Source organism: Xenia sp. Carnegie-2017, unplaced genomic scaffold, assembly GCF_021976095.1.
Source record: "Xenia sp. Carnegie-2017 unplaced genomic scaffold, XeniaSp_v1 HiC_scaffold_20, whole genome shotgun sequence".
NCBI classification, from domain to species: Eukaryota; Metazoa; Cnidaria; class Anthozoa; order Malacalcyonacea; family Xeniidae; genus Xenia; species Xenia sp. Carnegie-2017.
Genome location: NW_025813483.1, coordinates 7,557,339 through 7,580,680, shown reverse-complemented (window position 1 = coordinate 7,580,680; position 23,342 = coordinate 7,557,339). Strand labels below are relative to the sequence as shown.

The window sequence follows — 23,342 nt, the reverse complement described above, 5'->3', positions numbered from 1 at the left end:
GTTAAACTTTCAAAAGATCAGAAAACTACCTTGGCAAAAGCAGTTAGGGACAAAAGTGGAGTAACTTTGCGAATTACCAACAGCGCTCTTGAAGGTCCTGATATGCTTATGCTTACTAATACACAGATCAAGCGAATAATTGGTGCAAGACCCAAAGGATCTGGAATCGATCTAAAATTGTCTAAGAGTCAGATTACAGCCATGACGCGCGCGCAAAAAGGTAATTTCCTTGGTTCTTTGCTTGCAGGTCCAGATACTCCCATCGTAGCGCCTGTCCTATGAAAAATCCTTGGATTTGGAACGTCGGGGGAAGGAGTATACCTCCCCGGGACGCGGCGACGCGGGTGAGGAAGTGGAAGCCGCTATCAAACAAAGATATCAATCGTATAGTAAATGGTAATCTAAAAGCAGTAGCTAAAGGTTTTAGAGGGGTGTTCTTAAAAGACATGCTTCCTAAAGAGCCTCTTAAAGCTGAAGAAAGTGATATAATCAACTTACAAGACTTTCTCGATGGAGGTGGGACTCACTGGGTTGGCACCTTTGCTGATGAGTTCTGTGTAGATTATTTTGACAGCTTCGGCCTTCAACCACCTGACGTAGTTAAAAAGTGGATGGAACGGTCAAAACTTGTTGTTCATTATTCTAGCAACAAGATACAGGATCGGCGCTCCATTATGTGTGGGTGGTACTGCCTTCTCTTCTTACACGATCGGGTTCACAATCGGGTTCACAATCGGTCTGCGACAGATATTCTGTTAGATTTCGATTCGCGCCCTTCTGCGCGTAACGAGCGTATTGTAAAACGGTTTGCTAGAGAAACTCTAAGAGCGCGCTAATAACTAACATCGCGATGCATTTTTCATATCACATCAGACTAACAGACTAAATTTTTGTGCATTATATAGAGATGGCCATCGCTTACTGTTTGTACTGTAAAAAACGACAACCTGTTGTCAAAGGAAAACTTGAACATACAAAAAGCCAACCTAGGCTCACGGGGCGCTGCCAACTCTGTGACAGAGGCGTCTCCAAGTTTCTTTCTAAAAGTAAACTTCTGGATAAAAAAGGAGGGAGAATAAGAGGTTTGAATTGTGCGCTTCCATTCGGTATAGATCCAATTGATTTGGCAATCAAAGCCGCGAATAAAATCAGAAACGCTTGGTGAACACAACACATAGTCAAATGAAAATGATGGTCGCGTTTTGTATGCGTTGCAAAAGACTGCAACCAGTTATAAGTGGTATAGTTGTAAATCATAACGGAATTGCAGGGCGCTGTGGTGTATGTGATAGTGCTGTTTCTAGGTTTCTTTTCCAAAGCGAATCTCGTCGTAATGGAGGAAAAATAATCGTTTCTACGGACGGAAGCGTTGAGGAACGCCTCGCAGAAGCGTACTACAGTCCTGTGAGGTTCCCACCAGGCCGATCGCTTGTATCTGCCTCACGATCGAGTCGGAAGACGCACATTCGAATACGCATTAACGGTCGTCGACGTAACAAGTCGGTATAAGGAGGTCCAGGTGATCACAGACAAGACAGCGACCCAGGTTGAGAAGGCGTTAGAGTCTATTTATGCACGTGGGCCTCTTCGATGGCCTACAGTTTTACAAGTCGACCTGGCTCGGAGTTCCGCAGGGCTGTGCAAAAAGCGTGTGATAAAAATGGTGTCACGATTCGACGGGGTAGGGTCGGGATTCATGGGATGAGGGGATCGTAGAAAGATTTAACCGAACTTTGGCGGAGCGATTGTTCGGTTACCAGTATCATCGCGAGCTGGCTGAGCCCGGAACTCGGAACAAAGAATGGGTATCACGATTACCTGAGGTAGTTAAAGCGCTCAATAATGAAACTACTCGTTTGACGGGCAAAAAGCCCTCCCTTGCGATTCGGAAGAAGAGCGTTAAGGCCAAACCCGCTGCGCCAGCGCTTCGTCCAGTTGGTTTCAATGAGCAGCGCTTGCCCTCGGATGTTATGGTGTGGTATTTGTATGCGCTTGGCGAACTCAAGGGTGGCGAACAGCGTAGGGCGACCGATCCTATCTGGAGTGTGACCTCCCACCAGGTCGAGTGTGGTTGTGGTTGAGGGCGTTTCTTCTTGGAGCGCTTCCAGGAAATGCTTGGCCGCGTCGGGCCCTCGGTAGAGCTGCGGTGGCTGCGTTTCCCCGTCGGAACGGACGACTATGTACGAGTAGCCGCATGCCTCGTGTCTGGAAGTTTGCTGGGTGCCCCTCTTTTCAGGGTTAAGCGCGGAGCCCTTGGTCTTACGAACCAGGCTCTCGAAGTCTGCGTAGATTATGAAGGGCGTTTGAACTGCTTGTGGTAGTTCTCAACGCGGATTTTGTCATTTGTTCCGGGGGTTGGCATTCTGATGGCAACCGCGGCCTGGTTAATGCCTCGACATTCAGGCTTATGCTCTTCCAGCAAATCCTGCCTGGTGAAGCCATGAAGGCAACGCTCACAGAAGTGCAGCTGATGATGGCCACTCTGCTTGAGAAGGTGGTTAAAGCCCTTGATCCAGGCGTAGTGGTATTTCTCAGGATCATTCGGATCCGAGACGAGGAAGAGATTCTCAGTATTGCGGGCTCCCTCTACTTTGCTCAGACGGCAAGGAACGACGCCGCCTTCCCACCCGTATATGTTGATAGCAAGGTCGTTCTGACGCTCTACATGTTCGAGCTGGGAGAGCGGTGTGGGTGCGCTCACTCCCGCAAAGTCAAGGCCTTCTTCAGTTGATACTTGCCCAGCCGTTGCGGGTGTTTAGCTGCGGGAAACAGCGTAGCCTTTAGAGACCAGCGGAGGCAGTCGTCGTCTTTGTTTTTCACGTTGACGATTGCCTTCTTATTCTTGACCGCGGTAGGGAGAGGAGGTATGAGCCTCCGCGTAAAGGCTAGTAGTGAGCAATGTCAAGCCAGAGTGTTTTGACACGACCCACTATCCACCCAGACCCTTCTCGAGTGAACTTTTCCAATCACTCCAAGATTGTTGGGAAGGCTTCATGTAGGGCTTGCGGAATCTCATGCGCTTGTAGCAGCGTGATCTGCTTTGTCCGGAACACTGGTGCTTTAAGCACTTCAGTGCCATTTGCTTCATCCTTCCGAAGCTCAACCTCTACAGCCAACTGGAACTTAACTCCTCGTAGAGCTAGTAGCTCCTCGACGAGTTTGCGTTTGATGTGGAGCTGGGCGCTTTCGAGGAAAGCCATCAAATCGCCTTCGGAGGGGTGTCTTTTCGGCACCTGCATTTTCCAGGCTCTCAGATCATAGCTGAAGGCCTTCGTTTCATCCCACTTAAGTTCCGTGGGTGGTGGGGGAGGAGCCCTTGTGGGGCGTCGTGGTTTGGGGACATGCCTGCGCTTACGCGGTTTTGGGATAGGCCTGAACTTTTGCGGTTTTGGGATAGGCCTGCGCTTTCGCGGTTTTGGGATAGGCGGAGTGACATTTCTTGGCGTGGGTGTCGGGTCAGCGGGCGGTTTAAGATCCTTAAGAGAGGCGTTAAGCGCGTGTCCGTCGATTACACCTTGGTCATATAGTTGCAGAAGTCTCTCGACAGTATTCATCTCGACTGTTGCAAATCTCGTTGGTATATATTAGGGGAGATAATTCTCTAAATCGAAATTAATTCAAAATGTTGAAATTAATTCGGCGAGTACTCTAGCAAATCTTTTTCTTGCTTGTTTCTGATTATAAACAAGCATATGCTGCACCCTATTTGCACCGTAGGCTTTACAAAAGATAGTTTTTGCCTGTGTTCCGACCCCACACTTACGACATGGTTGTGGAAGTCGCCCGCCTTCCCTTAATCGCTTCATATGAAGTTCACAGTATTCACCTATAGAGCTTCGCCCACATGTGGTGAGCTTTCCAGTTAAAAACCACGCACACTTGTTGTTGCCCTGCTTCATGTCTGTCGAATTTTTTCGATTTACACTATGTGAGAATTTATGTCTAAATAATAGACTCCGACGGCCGGCCGCGCGGGCGTGGGGGCTGGGCCGGCCGTCTTTGGCTCCTGCCTTTGTCCTAGGTTTGACATTCACTGTAATTATGCTAGCATACGTAGGCGAACTAGGGCTGGGGCACTTAGATTTGCGTATAATAAGTATCAAACTGTGAGGTGGGCCAGAAACGACGCTTTCTCAAGTTGAGGTGGGCCAGAGACGACGCTCTGTATACTACTCGCTGTTGTACAGTTTGCTGTGAGTAATGATGTTCCATGAGATATCGTGAGCGATGTTGTTGTCTTTTAGTGTCCATATGTGTTTGAAATTAAATGAAGATATGGACTTCGCACTTTGCTGGACAATTTAAGCAATTGTCTCATGAACCTGAAAAATTCAGGTGACTCAACGAGATTCGAACCCATGAAGTTAGTGTATTAATCAAGGTGTATAGTTACAAGTTAGATGTATAGTTACAAGTTAGATGTATAGTTACCAGTTAGATGTTAGAAGTTGATGTTTTTCTCGGCGTTTGTGATGTTGTCGTAGGACGTTCGTGATGTTTACATAACAAAATCCGAAAGTGGTAAAATTAGCAGGAAAGTACTGGACAGAATTAACAAGATGTTAGAAGTTTATATATATTTATACAAAGTGTATATACAATGTGCCCTCCCGGTTATCACCATATTAATATGGTGACTCCTGCACTTGGGACACAGGACATATATATATATGGAGTTCACTGACCCTTTCTTCCAAATTAGCAAGAATATGTGGTCATACTTCATGTTATTTTTATAATAAACAATATATGTCAACATACAAGATGGCGAAGGCAATGCTGATGCTAAAGCAAAAATGTTCCTTTGTTTCAGGTAAACTTACAATGTTACTGTATGGAATGCTGCTTTTTTTTCTGTAAAAATCCAAAGAAATTTAAAATATCCTTACTTAATTATTTAAGCTAAATACATCATAATGGATTGTTAGTTATGCTCTTTATTAGAATGAGCTGGTGTACCGTGTAACAACTGTAATTTATTTTGACTTATCGATTTATACTGAGATCGAACTTCCACTGAACAACTGTATCGTAGTTTTTAGCAAGTGTGGTATAGTTGTTAAAGCAGATATAGTTGTTACAGATTGAAAAATTCCACCTGTGAAATAAATTTTTTATCATAAGTAAATAAAGGAAACTAAAACCTCAGTTCAGCACAAGCTTCGAACATTGTGGTAGTTTAAAAGCAGTGGCAAAGCCTGCTGAATCTTTTATTCCTACAATCCAAGTTTTTCAGCAGAATTAATGCTCATTTCTTTGGAAAATGAAATCCGTTCATTTCTTTTCTCGTGGTTATATGCAAAAATATTATGCAATGTGAGAGTAAAAAACAGTCTGACTTTGCTGCTGCCTGGTATAAAGATACAGGAAGCACATGACAGCATTAAAAAATGCTGTCAAGCAAGTTTTGGTCTTGCTTTCCAAATTTCAGAGCATTATCATTGTTTATTTTTTAATAAATCATTTTGCAGTGAGTGAGTCTTTGTTATCATTGATACTCAATATTGAAATTTGGATGTTTTTAGTTTGCAAATATTTATTCATATTTCATTTTTGGCTGTCACTTTGGAACTTTAAATTTAGTACTAGCATTTTATAATTCAATACTACTGTTATATGATGCCATAAACTGCTTAGTTTTCATTTATATCTTTGATATGAACCAATGTTGGTACTGACTGTATAATACTTTTTGCATTTATTATATTTTCCAATTTTGTATTTTTCAAACCATGGACGTACATTGATGTTAATATATTAACATTCATGTCTGCATGAATTACCCTTCATGTTGCATAAATTGCCATGTATTCTATGCAGACATGAGACATCAGAACAATTTTCTCTGCAATTTCCTTATCGCATAACAAAATAGTTGAAATCTAAATATAGTATCAGTACTGTTTGCTAAATTACCACTGTGGGAAGTATCAATATTTTCATGAAATCTTGCCAACCACTAACTTCAATGGGATGGCATTAATCTCATATATTTTATAATTACCAAACACACTTGGACCCAAGATTGTATTTTTCACCTTTTTTTGTTTGGTGGTGTAGGAAATGCCTATATAGCTCACAGAACACATCAAATATGTTTTCTTTTTACTTGTAGAGTGAGAAATTTTGAACTATAAACTGTATGATACCTTTTGAGATTTATTGATGCTGATGCATGCATGCTGGAGAAGTCTGTTTTTGAAGGCTTGTTGATAATCATCCCATTGTGCATAGATTCTTCTTTTATCCATACATTCAGTGGACATGATGTTTGGTCAAATAATGCTGTTGATATGAATTCTAGGACTTTTCGAACAATAATTTTATCACTTTTTAGTAAGCTCTTCAATCACCAGTCACTTAACAAATACCAGAAAACTTTTTGTAAGTGTTTCATAATTAACTGAAATGTCTACAACAATGGTCAATCATTTGAGAAGCCTAAAATAGTGACATTCTAAGCTTAGCCTAAGTTGTTTCGCCATCAACATTTTAATTTTGCATGTTTACCGACCTTGAAAAGTAGCCTTGAACTTGTGGCTTATTGCTCAAATTTATTTCTGTTAGTCTCATTTAGACTAAGTATTTGCCCCCTGAATATTGAACAAAGTACTTGTATTTTGAGTTTGTATTCATCTGCTGAGAAAATGGCATGGCTTATTATACAGAGTGTTATATAGAAATCTGCTAATCTTTAAAATCAGCTGACAGTTATTGCAGAAACTTACAAATTCTAAACATAAGCTGATTTCAAAAATAAGCACTTTTTTTGAGACACCTTGTATTTACTTTTAATTTATTATTTGGTAGTTTTAACTGTGGTATAGTCTAAGCCATTGTTTTACTTTGACATCCGAGTAATTGCTTTTCATTATCAAAATATTTCCCTGATGTTAATGACAATTGATCTCAAATATTGTTTTTTTTTGTCTTTTGATTATCCCAGAGTTTTTTCAATTTTTTTGCTTAAGCCCTAAGTTAATGATCTGATACAATACTTCATTTGCAGGTAGTCTTTTTCACAAGTATGTTGGTCCAAGCTCCTATTTTATCCAAACCAAAGTAAGATGCCGGACAAGGTCAACTATCTGAAATTCACAATAGAACTTAAGTACTGAGTGCTTGCCCCTCCCCCCCCTCTCCCAACAATTTTGTATAATTAAAAATCTTTCAGCAAATCCTATGAAACAGAAAAAATCGGATGATTTTCGTTTCTGTAGCTTTGCCAAAATTCCCCTTATAAACATGTTGTTTATTAACTTGTTCGCTTTGTTTACAAAAACGCATCGCGAGGCTGAACTCGCGATTTGACTCTCTTACACGCGTGTCTGGGAGTCAGATCAAATCACGCAAAATTTGGCTTCATTTCGTGTGTTATCGAAACATCAGAAGGTAGCCTTTCAGTTATTCTTAGTTCAATATGTCAGTTAGCACATAGTATTTTATAGCACGGCTTTGTGCGTTTTTTTGATAAGTCTCATCCGCTGACCACTTATTTTACCCATTACGTTTTTGCATTCAATATTATACAGACCTATTCAAATTTTGAACCGAAACTTGGAAAAGGCGGTCGCTCGTCCTTTAGCGGTGTTGTCGCCACGGTTTTTGGTGCAACTGGATTTATTGGAAGATATGTTGTCAACAGATTAGGTGAGTGAAAATACGATAGAAGGATTGCTAAGGCTTCCTACTCAACTTTCATGTTGTCATGAATTTCAAAACAGGTCACTTCGTAAAGTCATTACAAGTTGAACCTGTTGCAAGTTTTTGTAATGCTACCGCAAACGCGCATCGGTAACTCTAGTTTTGGAAGTCAACCCATTTTTGACTCAACATTAAATACATGTTATTTATCTCGCCTACACGATGAATAACGTATTTTTTGCTTTACAGTCTTGGTAAATTTTGCAGTCAGATTAAGCTATGGCGGCAAAGAAAAAACAATCAAACTTTATTTCACTTTGTTGAACTTAAGATTCTCTTGAGATAGATTATTACAGCTTAACTATGCTTAGAGCTAAGAATGCTATCAAAATTATTGTGTCACGCATTTGACGGGCGAGATATTTAAATGTTTTATTGATGAGAATTTGATTTGTTTTAGGTCGTGTGGGAAGTCAGGTTGTTATACCTTATCGTGGAAATGAATATGATTACAATCCACTCAAAGTTATGGGAGATCTTGGACAAATGTTGTTTTTTGTACGTATCTTGTTACTTTTAAGAAATAAAAGTTGTTTACAGTGTTTGTACAGGCTTATGCAAACCGAGGAGACCTTTTGGAGAACTCGTGAGCTGATCAGTGCAAGTTCTCACAAACGTCTTCGAAGTTTCACAAGCCTCTACAAACACAAAAAATATCTTTTATTTCTTTTGTAAAATAACAATAATACGAAACAGGCAAATTTAAAACAAACGTTTTAATGCTCCCTTTAACATATATTCATGATTGATTTGCAAATTGTCTTTGATGAATTGATTGATTTGATTGGTTGAGCTTTAATCAGTTTGAAGTGGCTATTACAAACAGCTGCAGACTGTATATTAATAAAAATGTTAATCTTTTTATTTTATAAATAATAATACTATACATTAGGCAAATATCAATCTTCAGTCCAATATTGTTTCAGCATCAAAAATGATCTGGTGTTGAAATATAAAGTACCGTCACTAGCAAAATGTTTTATTGGCGTTATACTTGTTGGCCCATTAAACGTATCCGTGAAAACGTTTTTGTTTTTGTCAAATCTTTCATGTTTATGGTAGTTTGAAGTGGGCAAAAATGCCCTTATGATGGGCTCTGTCGCTCGTGAAAAAAGTGTGACGCGATTTACTTTTGTGACGTCATTGAACTTGTCAATACAATATATATATGTTACTAATCTTGAATGACGTCGGAATGTTGCGACGGGCAAGGACAATTGAGAGCCAGCTTTAAAAATAGTTAACAGAGGACGCTTTCATTAAATTGAATAATTTATCACGGATACTTTAGAAATTGCCGGTTGTTTCATTAACGCAAACAAACATTTTCGCTGGGAAGAGTGTTTTGATCGTCTCTTGTGTAATGTCTCAGAGTAATGATGTTAAAGCCGATCCTTTTATTCTCCAGTTTGGTGTCTTATAGAAGTGATCTGGTAGTTAAAACTATATCATTGTTTATCATCATCCAAAAAATTATTCACTGATCCATTTCTCTATTTCTTAGGAATACCACCTTCGCGATGTAGATAGCGTTGCCGACATGATGAAACATTCAAACGTAGTCATCAATCTCATAGGAAAAACGTTTTGCACAAGGTAACACGTGCTCTCTATTTTGCTAGAGAGTGGGTTGCACTAAGTGGGATTCTAAATTAGTGACTTCATGTTACAGGGGGTTGCACTACTTTGGATTTTAATTTGGTGACATCTTATTGTCGCAAAATGTCAGACAACTTTGTGAGTGGGAGATTTTTGAAAACACGCTTCAAAACAATAATCACATTTGAATTTTTTGTTTTATTAGTATTTTGTAGGAAAATTTGTATAAAAGGAAGGAAATCTGCGGGGGGATGCGTACCCCAGAAAAAAATCTCTAGCCCCCCAAAAAAATTCTATAATAGTGTTACGTACTGCAGATGATTATATGCCAGTCTTACATACTGGGAAATTGTCCATTATGACTGAGAAAAGGTAGAACTTCTCACCTCAGCATAGTTTCTACCCCCCTAAATTTAGGGGGGATCTTGGAATTTTCAAAAATGCCTTCTAGGGGTGGGTCGAAAAAATTTTGAATTTCTAGGGGTGGGTTATAAACTAGGGGTGGGTATGTCTATGTAGGGGTGGGTTCCGAGATTTTCCCTATTAGAAAAATTAAAAAATAGATTAAATGCATCTATGATAAAAAAAGTTAATAACTTCAAAGTTCAACATCACTCAATTTTTGCCCCCATGTTATTGCCCCCATCTATCTTCATATTACCCTATAAGGGACCAAAAATATCTCCCTAATTTGACACCATGTTATTGCATCAGCCATTGATTGCATCAGCCATTGGCGAGTTTGGTGAACTTGCTTGATTGACAATATTAGTGAATACATAGACTTTATCAGTGTTGTATATAGTATGCATAGAGAGACCATAAATAAGTCTAAAATCAGCTTTCCTGTAGAAAAAAACGAATTTTTTTCGGCTCGTATGTAGGGGTGGGTAAGGAAATTTTGGACCCAAATGTAGGGGTGGGTTACCAATTTGGGGTGGGTATGTCTATGTAGGGGTGGGTTCCAACCCCTCTAGAAACTATGGCCTCATTTCAAACGCAAATTTATGTTTTATATTACCACCATTTATGTTTTATATTCCAACTAATTATTATCATTCGTCTTTTCATTAAAACATTTAAATTGAAATAAATATACATGAAAACAATTCTGCACCCCTTCTGTCAAATGAGCATTGATCTGCCCCTGATTTTGTAGCCTTTTGCATGCCTTCCATAAATGCATTCCATGCATTTACTTATCTCGTTTGAAGTCATTTGTTTGTCTTTCTACTATTGTTGCCTGAATTACTTATGTTGTTTTTCGTTTTTCTTAGAAATTTCACATTCGACGATTGTCATGTGGAGGGTGCCAGAACTATCGCGCGCGCTGCAAAACAGGTTGGAGTCCACCGTTTCATTCACGTGTCCGCATTAAATGCTAACGAAGAATCTACGTCCCAGTTCTTACAGTCGAAGGTAGGTACACATTGTAGAGTTTCAGTTAATATCACAGTAAACCGTAATGGCGGATAAGGGGGAAGGTTGGGTGATTCTTCTAAAGTTTTTCCTTAATATAATGGCCAGCGAAGTTTCTCCTTAATAAAGGAACAGGCTATTAAGCCTGTACTTCCCAAATTTTTGTTTCTTTAAGTTTTGAATGGTTTCCTTGATGTTTCCATGCGGCAAAGCTGCGAGGGAAAGGGTTGAAACTTAAGGAATGAGTCTCACAGTAATGCCTTGCGCGCTTGTGTTTACTACAGACGATATGTCGTTGATTGCTTCCTCCTTTTAAAATCACTTGATCACGTCCCTTTCTTTTTGACTACATCAACCATCAACACCCCAACATCACTTTCACCTCTGAGACGGAAAATAATGGACGAATGCCATTTTTAGACATTGACATTTACCGCTCAAACGAAAAATTCACCACCTCCGTATATCGTAAACCCGCATTCACCGGTAATATGTTCGATCACATTGTCCGTCGTTTCCTTGACACAAAATTCGAACAGAAACCACTCGTCCTTAGTGTCCCAAAGAAAATAGTGTATTTCTGTCTCCCAATCACCGGCTGTCACTCCTTACAAATCCGCACACAAATCAATCGTCTCTACAACGTTGCTTTCCCTCATCTTCATGTCAGATTCGTCTTTCGTATCCCCACACGAATCTCTTTATTTTTCCCCCGTTAAGGATAAAATTCCCAAGTCTGTGAGATCTGGTGTTGTTTATTTTATACACGTGTCGATGCTGTTCCGCGTCGTATGTGGGCAGAGCTGTAGAAATGGGGAGCGCTTGGGGGAGGAGCCCCCTTCTACCTTTGAAATGGGTAATTTTTCTTAATTCATGGCTTCAGCTTCGTCAAGAGGCCCCCCACCTGATAAATTTAGTTCTACAGCACTGTATTTGGGCACTTACACACCAGAATCTCGGAACACTTGGGATTTCTCCTTTGACTGGAAAACGCTATACTAACCCATAAATGTCAAGTATTATTTCAACCTAGTAATTCCTCCAACCACCCTGCTTCGCCAGACGACTTTAAAATCATCTCATACTGCTCCGACACAATCGACCTCATGATCTACGAAAGCCTCCTCATCTCCAAAGTAAAAGCTTCACTTAACACCCAAGGCAGCTCCATCCCTCTTAAGATTTTCTAGTCTCAACACATCACCCTAACTATACATCACATCACACTTACACATCTACAGTAATCTGATATCTCAAACTATGTAAATGACTCTATACACATCTTTAATTTTTGTTAACTTCCTTATTAGTCTGAAGATGTCTTGAGTCAAGACGAAACGTCGCTATTTTAATAAATTTCACAAAACCAAATTGTTTATGGCTATATTCAAAATTATTTGTTGGGCTCTAATATTTATATTTAAAACTACAATATAGTCAATATTGCAAAAAAATGTCGGGATTTAAGATGAGACCCAGACTTCATTGTATCACGCTAGGAAGAGGAAGAAGATTTAAACTATTATGGATCACCAGTCGAACAATATGATCATGAAAAACCGATTGTAGTACAAACTGCTACAAACCAACTCGACCTACGTACAAGCCTGTTTATATCGATCGACAAACGTGCTCAAAAATTGTTTTCTGGCTAGTCAAATATGAATAGCTACATCTTTATTTATTTCAGTCTTTGTTATTTATTTTCCATTTCTTTGCCGACCACGTTTTACCGTCGACTTAGCAGTCGAAGTAGACATATCACTGCATTGTGCCTCCATTTTAAGGTGTCCCGAAAATGGCTGCCACTGCATGGCTAAGCGCGCAAAGCATTACTGTGAGACTCATTCTTTAAGAATGAACTTTGGTGAAGTAGGTGATGGTGATTAGTTTTCACTTCGATAACATTAACAATGTCCATTTAAATTAGGCTCGGGGTGAGAAGGCCGTACGAGAGGAATTTCCCGACGCCATTATTCTACGACCGTCGGATGTTTACGGTCACGAAGACAAGTACTTCAACTATTATTCATGTACGTTATTGCATTTCAATTTTTTGTGTTTCATTCGTGATTTACATCGATCTAAAATGACCATAATAAAAAGGAAAACGCTTCGGTCGTGGTAAACGCGTCCGACTGACACATTGAACTAAATATATTATTGTTAGGCTAGCCCATCGTCGCAAATGAACTTTCTTTGAATCGTGATTGGGAGTAGTTTAATTGCTAGCTTCAAAGTTGGCGGGCAGTAGCGTTGCACTTACATTGAGCTCGATGGACCGTATGTAATTGTAACAGGGCGAGAAGTGGAGGGAAGAAAGTATTTGTTTTGTCGATATTTTACAGATATTCTTCCACAAAAATTTTTGGGGCAGTTTTTGAAAAGTTAAAAGTGCGGCTTGAAATTTGCTCGACTTCCTTTAACTTTCGTTTGGGGACTCGACAGATTTTTTACTGGCGATATTTTACTCTCGAAAACGCTTCGTAAAGTACGAATATACTTCATAGATTATTTTGCTATTCCTAAGACTGTTCACTGCAATTCACTGAAGCAAAGGCAATGTGTGACGTCACAGTTCATAGTTATCGAGATTTGAGACTTATTTGTTTACATTTTTAGATTTTCGCAATATTCCGTTTGGCGTTCCTTTAATCGATGGGGGTATGAACACGAGAAAAAGACCAGTTTTCGTAAGATAAACAAAAATTTTATTTCGTGACCCTAGCTTGAAAATCATGCTGAAATTACTCACCACAACGTGTGCTGTGATTTTGTATTCATTTGTGACAATAGTTTTTTAAGTAACACTAAACTCTTTGGTGACAATATAGTTTCCTTAGTAACACTAGACTCGTTGGTGGCATTACTTTCCTTATTAACATTAGACTCTTTGGTGACAATATAGTTTCCCTAGCAACACTAGACTCTTCTGGTGACCTTACTTTCCTTAGTAACACTTGACTCATTGGGGACATTAGTTTCCTTAGAGTAACACTAGACTCTTTGGTGAGAATAGTTTCCTTAGTAACACTACACTCTTTACAATCACATAAGAACCAGATAACAAATACGGCTAACCTGACGTTTACTCCTCATTTGACTCTGAAGATGACTACCGCTAAGGTTGTTGAAACGTCAATCAACAACAACAAAAACAGTCCTGCGCAGGACTATACTAACCTGGACGATCTACATTTACAAACATGTAACGATACAAACCATTTACTTTCGTTAACTCTTGTTACATTAGTTTCCTTAGTAACGCTAAATTCTTTGGTGTCATTAATCTCCATCGTGACTTTGGACTTTTTGATGACATTAGTGTCCTCAGTAACAGTAGACTCCTAGTTTCTACCAGCTTTCTATAATGTTCACTTAGTACTGAACTTTTTCTATAGGTTGTCGATGTTGCCAAAGCGATCATTAACTCCATGTACGTAGGAAAGCCAGGAAATACCTATGAATTATTTGGGTGAGATAAAGATTCCAACTACATATATATACATATGTAGTGATGTTGAAAGAAATCACGAAAACTACAGATTCATCCTGACAATCCCCTGAAGAGTGAGCAATCACGAAACAGGCTTGTCGGAATGAATCTGTAGTTTTCGTGATTTTTTCAACATCACTACATATATTTACGCTCTGCTCTTGGGCATCGAGCACTGTTTTATACGGAGAATCATCACATATAAACTTCTTATATATATATATATATATATCTTTTTAATCATTTCTGCATTGCACACAGATCTGTTTTTAAACTCTGTCATTGTTTTACAGCCCGAAAGAGTATTTTCTTTTCGATCTCTTGGATTACATCTATCGAATGAACCGACGAAAATTTAGACATTACAACCTTCCTCGACCACTGTACAAGTAAGAGTTATTATATAATAGCAGAAGTAAAACCCGTGTTCTGATTGGTCAATGCTCGTGTTGAGATCAGGCCATCCAGTCACGTCTTCATCAGGAGAGATCTGATGTTGAAACATAAAAACGTTTCGTTTACCAATGATCTGGGCCAGGTTGTACGAAACATATGTAGCAAAGTCTATTGGATAGGAATTAATTCAAAAATCTTTTTGAAAAGATACAGTTTACTTTGATGAATAAATAGTGCAACGTGTAGCTGCATCATGAACTTGGTAATGTCCCATTATCCTCCCCTGACTAACTTCATCACATGCAAATCTATACATCTATACATTGTTCTATCTATGCATTGTTTATTTCAAAGTTTGGTAGCTTGGGCAGCTGAGCAAAGTATTTTTGATCCACGTTTAACACGAGATATGCTGTTTAGGGTAAGTTCTTGCTTTATCCGAAATTACTGTATACAGTGGCGTAACCCGAACTTTTCGTAAATCATTTTTGCCGTGGGTTGGTAAAGGTAGAACATATTTTATACCTTCACCATTTGCTATTGAGTAATACCTGATGACAATATTGAGTACTAATCCATGATGACTTTATTGAGTACTACTCCATGATGACTTTATTGAGTACTACTCAATGATGACTTTATTGAGTACTACTCCATGATGACTTTATTGAGTACTACTCCATGATGACTTTATTGAGTACTACTCCATGATGACTTTATTGAGTACTACTCCATGATGACTTTATTGAGTACTACTACCTGATGACTTTATTGAGTACTACTCCATGATGACTTTATTGGGTACTACTCCATGATGACTTTATTGAGTACTACTCCATGATGACTTTATTGAGTACTACTCCATGATGACTTTATTGAGTACCACTCAATGATGACTTTATTGAGTACTACTTCATGATGACTTTATTGAGTACTACTACCAGATGACTTTATTGAGTACTACTTCATGATGACTTTATTGAGTACTACTCAATGATGACTTTATTGAGTACTACTCCATGATGACTTTATTGAGTACTACTCCATGATGACTTTATTGAGTACTACTCCATGATGACTTTATTGAGTACTACTCCATGATGACTTTATTGAGTACTACTACCTGATGACTTTATTGAGTACTACTCCATGATGACTTTATTGAGTACTACTCCATGATGACTTTATTGAGTACTACTCCATGATGACTTTATTGAGTACTACTCCATGATGACTTTATTGAGTACCACTCAATGATGACTTTATTGAGTACTACTTCATGATGACTTTATTGAGTACTACTACCAGATGACTTTATTGAGTACTACTTCATGATGACTTTATTGAGTACTACTACCTGATGACTTTATTGAGTACTACTCCATGATGACTTTATTGAGTACTACTCCATGATGACTTTATTGAGTACTACTACCTGATGACTTTATTGAGTACTACTCCATGATGACTTTATTGAGTACTACTCCATGATGACTTTATTGAGTACTACTCCATGATGACTTTATTGAGTACTACTACCTGATGACTTTATTGAGTACTACTCCATGATGACTTTATTGAGTACCACTCCATGATGACTTTATTGAGTACTACTCCATGATGACTTTATTGAGTACTACTCCATGATGACTTTATTGAGTACTACTACCAGATGACTTTATTGAGTACTACTTCATGATGACTTTATTGAGTACTACTCCATGATGACTTTATTGAGTACCACTCCATGATGACTTTATTGAGTACTACTCCATGATGACTTTATTGAGTACTACTCCATGATGACTTTATTGAGTACTACTACCTGATGGCTTTATTGTTCTCGTGGAATAGTTTCAAGTGTCATGCTTAATTTTGGTCTTGTGTTTGAGGTTGTAAATAAGTCGTTTGCATGTTGCCGATAATGTTTGTGGTCTGTTCAACGGATTTTGTTCTAAGTTGGTACACCAACTTTCTACTATAAGCATTTTTTTTATTCAGCGGCAAAGCTAGAACGTTAATTGGCGGGGGGTGAATATTCTTGAATTCAGCTCTTCCTGACTGATTTCTTTTGAAAGCGATTTTGATTTGAAAAAAAAATAAGTTGATCGCAGCTGATTATATGAATATTTACCCCCTCCCTCCCAATTGACTTTCTAACTTCGCCCCTGTCTCTAGTTAGTGCTGTAGATAGTGAATTTTGCCGAGTCTCAGTCAATGTTGAGTCTAGTCAGTCGGTGGTGTTTAGCAATGTTTTTTTTGTTTCTTTCTTTTTGGCTCGTTTGTGTTCAATAAGTCGTATGTTTAAGAAATCATTAATATCAAAATATATAAAGAAATCTTAACTCATTTTCTAATGCGTTTGACATTTGAAACAAACCTCACTGGCAAATACAAATGTCAATTTTTGATGGAAGCATCGGACGTAATTTTTGTAATTTATCAATTTAGTTGCAAGTTGAGCATGCACATTTATGCGAGTTTCGGCCACTGATTCATTCATTTCTTTAATATTATCCTAGCAATTCAACACTGACGTACCGACCGAGGGGCTTCCCCGACTCCAAGACCTTGGTATTGAGCCCACGGCTGTTGACAAAGCGGCCATAACCGTGCTTCGGCGTCATCGCGACCTATGGACGTTTGAGGAGGCGTTGGACGAAGAAGAAAAGTGCAAACCGACCACTGCGTATGTATAGCTATTGCAGTGGGATCCTTTGATTTTTTATTACGGGATGCAGAATGTATCGCCTGTTTTTTTACTGTGAGGATCTAGATTTTATTTCGGAAAAAAATTTTTTTACAGTAATTTATCGTAGTTGTCTAATCTATTTTATTTACAGATTAATTAGTGTATTTTGTTTCGTGATCTGAAGGGCAAGGTTAGCTTCAAAAATAACTAGGTGAATCGAGAATTCGATGCACCCTTTAGTTGCCATGAATAGACTTCGGTCCCATTTCAAGCGCGATCCGTAATTTTTACATCACATTTGCGCACGCGTAGGTCCAAGGCTTGATTGGCAAGATCAAACAACATCATGACATGACCAAGCAAATCTGTAAATGAATGATTACATAATTTTAAACAGGAAAGATAACTCGTGCACTTGTGCGAAGACAAATTTCAATATAACTTTTTGGCCAATTTGAATACCTCTTGTGGAAAAAATCCACTATTGCAGTTTATTTTATTTGATTCATTGACTCAATTGAAATTCCTTTTATTTTGCGTGCACCTTGTACCGATCCAGGTTAAAAATAGGAATATCTTAAGATTTCATTTAGTCTTACAGAATGGTCCTAATATTTTTAATTTGCATTCCATGTAAGATACTTACCACCTTAAATGAAGATATGATCTTCGCACTTTGCTGGACAATTTAAGCAATCGTCTCAGGACCTGAAAAAATCAGGTGACTCAACGGGATTCGAACCCATGACCTCTGCGGTGCCGGTGCAGTGCTCTGACCAACTGAGCTATGAAGTCACACAATGGTGAGCAGGTCAATATTGTTGGGCTCATGTTTTCTCGTGAAAGGAATGTCATGGGTTCGAATCCCGTTGAGTCACCTGATTTTTTCAGGTCCTGAGACAATTGCTTAAATTGTCCAGCAAAGTGCGAAGATCATATCTTCATTTAATTTCAAACACCGCACTGCAAAAACATTCATACTTACCACCTAGTGTACAGCTTACTTACACCTAAGCTTGATATTTATTTTGAACGACTTTGATAAACCTTTTGACGTAGAATGATAATCGTGAAAGAATTTGTGAAATGGATAAAAAATCCTGACGCTAAGCCTTGTTTAACATTGCTCATGTTTGGTTAACGACCACGTGAGAACTCTGACGTAAATTCCAGACAACACTTGCTGAATAACAATACAAAATTCTATAGTAATATCCTAGTACTACTGCAACCATAACCCATGCTATATTCTTGAGTGAGAAGAATGGAACAAGATGGATAGGATTGTCTTTTTAATAATTACTTGATAGCTAGCTCTTTTAAAAAAGAAAATCGTTCGTTGTTTTAAAACACCGTCAATTGCTTACTATGACGCTTCTAAAATGCAAATATACTCCACTAACGAGCGATGTTATCTTTGATATGGTCTTTCCTTTAAAAAAATGCATTTCTTACATTTTAAAAAGGCGAAAATGCAATGTTTAGCAGTAATCGAACATAAACAACGAGAATGATTCCCAAATTCTTATGCCCTCTTGTATAATTTGAAACACACCTGAACATTTTGTTGTATGAACAACTCACTAGTCCGTTTTTCAAAACTTCATAAAAAAAACGTGACAACAATTATTGATAATTTAACAGTTTCCTCTGCTTAAAGTTAGCTACTTATGCCACGAATATTTTTATTGTCCGAAATAAAACATATCCATAAACTACACGATGGATTTTATTCACAATAAATAATTATTGGATGAGATTGAGCATGAAATTAAGAACTATTCAGACGTAGGTCAATGTTATCTTTCGAAGCGAAGCTAAGTGTTGACCGAGGTCTGAATAATTCTTGATATCATGCGACAGCCGAGTTCAAGAATTGTTTTATTATTCACTTTAACTAACTGAAATATTTAAACATATCAATATAAAAGATTTTTCAAACCTTCGTTAATTTGTTTTTGTCCGGCGGTTTATTCAAGTTTGTCTTGTTTAAATGTGTTGTAAATATGTTGAAAGCCAGCCTCGCCGCTTTTTAAGTGTTTCCTCATCCTTTTTGTTTAAAAGCTTTTAAATCGTTTTTAGAATCTGTGGCAAACATCGTTGTTTAATTTTTTTTTCAAAACCGGCTTTTAATGGCGTTCATAGCTCATAGTAGAAACTATTATAATATCATCTTTATATATGACGTCTACGCACAGATATTGAGAATTATTTGCAGGTGGTCGACCAATCCAAAGCGACATTGCTTACGTGGTGAATAATAATGATGTTTAAATGCTTGTTTTTGGAACTATGGGCGTTTTTGTGTTTCGTCAATGGTTCACTTTGGTCAAGCGTTTCATAATTAATTCGTGCTTTGCATTTCAGGAACCGCGGAGCAGTGGGGGGCATATCGTACGTCATACACCCATACTTGTTGTAGGGGTCTATGTATATTTGAAGGCTTGTGAGCGCATACCTTACTTTTGTTTGAGCTGTTGCATAAATTATATTGCTTTGTAGAAGCTTACAATAACGTCTTTCATCTTTCAACTTTGTTCTGAATGATAAGGATCTTTTATCAAATTTTTGTCGTTATTGGTCTAAGTAACTTTATGACACATATACAAGGAAAATACACGAAAGATACACTACCAAGCCGCGATTATCCCAATTTGTGAATTGAAATTACCAAGTGCATTAATTTTGTGTGAAGCGGTATAATTTATGCGACAGCTCAATGTGACGTATGCTAAGGCAAATTTTTCTTCAATATTACATATAACCATACGAGAAGCATGTATCATTATGAATTAGCTTATTTGGAGCATTTATAGCTACTCTCCAGAATCAAATATGACCTTAAATTCTCTTATTTACATTCATAAAGGCATTGATGAATTAAGCTTCTTTCTCTGTATGTTAATGTTGAGAAAACAGTCCATTACAGCTTCGAGATGTTTAAGATATGTGAAAAATTTCGTATGATAGACGCGTCGAACAATCTAGAATAACACGATGACGTTATTACAACGATAAAGTGTGAATGTTGTCTTAAAATGCTTTTTACTTTTTGTTGGTAAAGTTTACATTGTTCAGACGAAAAAAGATTTATTGACAAATAAAGATGCCACCTGTTGCAAGCACTAACCATAATCGATAACACGTAATAACTGAATATGTGAAAAACTTAGGGTTAGTGTTTTTTATTTATTTTTCTTTTCCATTTAACAGTGAAAATGTAGCTAAGTTCCAAAGAAATTAGCGATAGCTTATGATTAAAATGATAGCTCAATAGATAAGATCATTTTTATGTTCACGTTTCCATGGAAATTTTTTATCTTAGCTAACTCAAAGTCAAGAACCTAAAAATATTGGTTTTTCGTGAACAATCGCACCGTCGCGCGGACGTTGCATTACTAAAAGTATCGAGTTGTATATTATTCACGAAAGTTTTCCATCTCTCTATCTCAAGCTTAAATATCCATATGCTCGTTAGTCTGGCGTGACAACATCTTAATTAAATGTGGTGGAGATAGATTCAGAGCCAGATTACATGTACGACACATCTTCGACTATATGGAAACCATAGTTACCAGACTTTGCTTCAATGCAGTCATTCAAGATGTCAGATATCTTTCACATGCAATCACTGATTTCATGACAAAACGACTTTGATCAGATGAGAAATAAAAAGGATGTCGACACTTACCAATTTATAAATAGAGGCGTATTTTTGCAAAGCTAAAAATACGTCAATGATATGCCGAATTCATTTTGTTTGTCGGTTTTCGGTCGTCTTGTCAATGTGTTTTTAATTTACACAGTTTGGCGCTCTAAAATTACGCGTAAAATACGAAAACAATAAAGAACGTTCCTGTATGTTTTCTGCGTAGTATTTTAAAATACATTTCAGTCGAATTTACTTTGAAGAAGAAGCTCACATATTCGAAGTAATGTTACTCATTAAGTATACATTGTCGAAAATATCACAAAATATCTAATCAGCAAGTTCAGCTAACTTTTTTGTTACAAAGTTGCTTGGCAACGTTGACGCAAACAATGAAACAAACACTCATTGTCACAGTCAATCATCGAAGAGAAAGTGTCACCAACGCGTGGAATGCTTCACAATGTCAATTACATGTGCCGTCAAACCTCAAACAACAGACAAGGTGTAGACAATACACGGCAAATGTACTTGTTTTGGGAGATGTCATAACCGTTCATTGCCTTTAAAAGGAACTTTTGGCGTAAAATTATCTTGATGTATATTTCAAGTTTTCATCTTACTGGTGTAAAACAATTGATGTAAAACAAATGAGGCTCCTGTTTGATAAAGACCATGTGTTTTTCTCTACAAGCACAGTATGAAAATTGTTTGGACCATGCTAAGCTTGCTGCTCTCTGCTGCTGGGGACTGACTTTTCATCCGGTGTGAGTAATCTCCTAAACGTCCTAATTGAAATTAGTGAATGTGTGACTCGTGACTTTTTCTTTTTAAATGAAATGAAAATCAGGGACCACGGAAGATCGATTCGAGGGAGGAAAGGGTACTTTTCATAAGTACATGTTCTACTTAATCAGTTTCTGTTGAAATCGATAGTGATAATGTATTATAACATATGATTATATGAACAAAATCTCCTCGAGTATTAGTGATTTCAACTCCCCGAAATTATATGTTTTACATCATTAAGATCATTAAAAACAAAATGAGTTGATGATTTGTAAGTTTATTTTTATAGAAGAACGTGCGAAGGAAAACTTTATAAAATAGTTCGCATGCGTTAATTCTACGGCTTGTGTCGATAAAACTGCAACCTTTATAATCTCCTGCAGCGTTTAGAATTTGCATATATCGGCAGTAAATGACCCCCAAGGAGTCATAAACGCCATTGAAATGAATTTCATGTTTGGAATTTGCAAAGTCCAATGGTTGTAATTCCGATGTATTATTTTATTCGTGTTTACTCCTCCGTATGATCAATCACTTCTAATTCACGTAAATTTTAAACGTCGGATTCAAAAGTTGTAGTTTTTTTTAATAGCTACAAAAAAGTTGGCATTTGGCAAAATATTTCTAAAGTTTCCTCTTATCGTTTTGTGTACAAAAAATTATGGGCTGACCATGCTACTGATTGAAATTAATCAAAACCAACTACGCTGACGCTTACATGCGCATTTTATTTGGAAAACTCTCAGCAGTCAGTACTCGCCTGGTCGCCGTTTTAATTCGCTCAATTCAGTTTTACTAATTAAGCAACTTGAGACGCAGGGAGCACGCTATCTCGGTGCGGGTGCTGGGCAGTATCGTTAAACCACTGTTTCAGTTCTGCCTTTTCAGCCTGACTCACACGACTGAAATATGCATAATTGAAGACAATTAACAAAGCATGTGACATAAGCGTTGACAATAAATGTGACAAGGGAAATAGCACAAATTGTTGAGCACAAGCTTAAAGAAGAACAAAAGAGATTAAAATAAAAATCACGATCTCTTTGTCTATGTAAACCTCTAGACAAAAAGAAACAAAAAATCTTGTCGTTCATGCATCTATGGTACACGTTGTAAAGCAGGCTGTATGCTTTATTTTGAGTGGGGAGAAAATTCTTTATAGTTGACTGTGGTTTCCTCTATCTCCATGAATCAAGCTGGCACTGCTGTTAAACTAATTAAATGTATTACGAGTAATCTGTTTGTTATGTGCACCTATTCGTAACGCCTGTTTTAAGTATTTTTAACTTTAGAAACGCGCTTTGACTGTCACCACGTACGCTAAATGGCGTGTAATTTTTCCGCCCTCGCAGCATCCTCTATGTGTCATGTTCGCATGGACCATGTGACATGGGTGTGCGTTGCTACTTTTCACACTAAATCACTCAGTCTTCCTCTCATTGTACGCGTGTTATTTTATACAGTGCATTCTGGGTTCACAAAATATTTCTTTCCGGTATTGCTGAACATTGTTAACACGTGTCGATGAAAATGATAAATCGACACGATGTAATTTACATTTCTCGAACATCACTTCTGGCGGATTCCACGAGGTTCCC

The 23,342-nt window shown here is 37.9% G+C and overlaps 1 protein-coding gene and 1 long non-coding RNA gene across 2 annotated transcripts; one reads left to right on the top strand and one right to left on the bottom strand.

The window, feature by feature from the left end:
* The first annotated feature begins 4,750 nt into the window (after positions 1–4,750).
* On the top strand, positions 4,751–17,423 carry LOC124442429 (NADH dehydrogenase [ubiquinone] 1 alpha subcomplex subunit 9, mitochondrial-like). Its single transcript, XM_046992928.1, has 12 exons — positions 4,751–4,813; positions 7,010–7,062; positions 7,533–7,650; positions 8,105–8,202; positions 9,209–9,300; positions 10,581–10,722; positions 12,653–12,755; positions 13,345–13,415; positions 14,124–14,197; positions 14,512–14,607; positions 14,969–15,035; positions 17,137–17,423. Exons 1-12 carry the CDS (start codon positions 4,765–4,767, stop codon positions 17,311–17,313), a joined length of 1,140 nt encoding a protein of 379 aa, XP_046848884.1. The 5' UTR covers positions 4,751–4,764; the 3' UTR covers positions 17,314–17,423.
* Positions 17,369–19,459, bottom strand: LOC124442430. Its single transcript, XR_006947243.1, has 2 exons — positions 19,249–19,459; positions 17,369–17,671 (listed from the first exon to the last, which is right to left on the bottom strand). It is a non-coding gene; the product is annotated as an uncharacterized LOC124442430 (long non-coding RNA).
* Positions 19,460–23,342: the final 3,883 nt, after the last annotated feature.

Bases quoted from the DNA above. Each gene is read 5' to 3' on its own strand.
- LOC124442429 (XM_046992928.1), top strand. From the start codon at position 4,765: ATGGCGAAGGCAATGCTGATGCTAAAGCAAAAATGTTCCTTTGTTTCA. The intron at 7,651-8,104 runs GTGAGTGAAAAT...GATTTGTTTTAG, and splicing joins ATATGTTGTCAACAGATTAG to GTCGTGTGGGAAGTCAGGTT. The intron at 13,416-14,123 runs GTAAGATAAACA...CTTTTTCTATAG, and splicing joins CGAGAAAAAGACCAGTTTTC to GTTGTCGATGTTGCCAAAGC.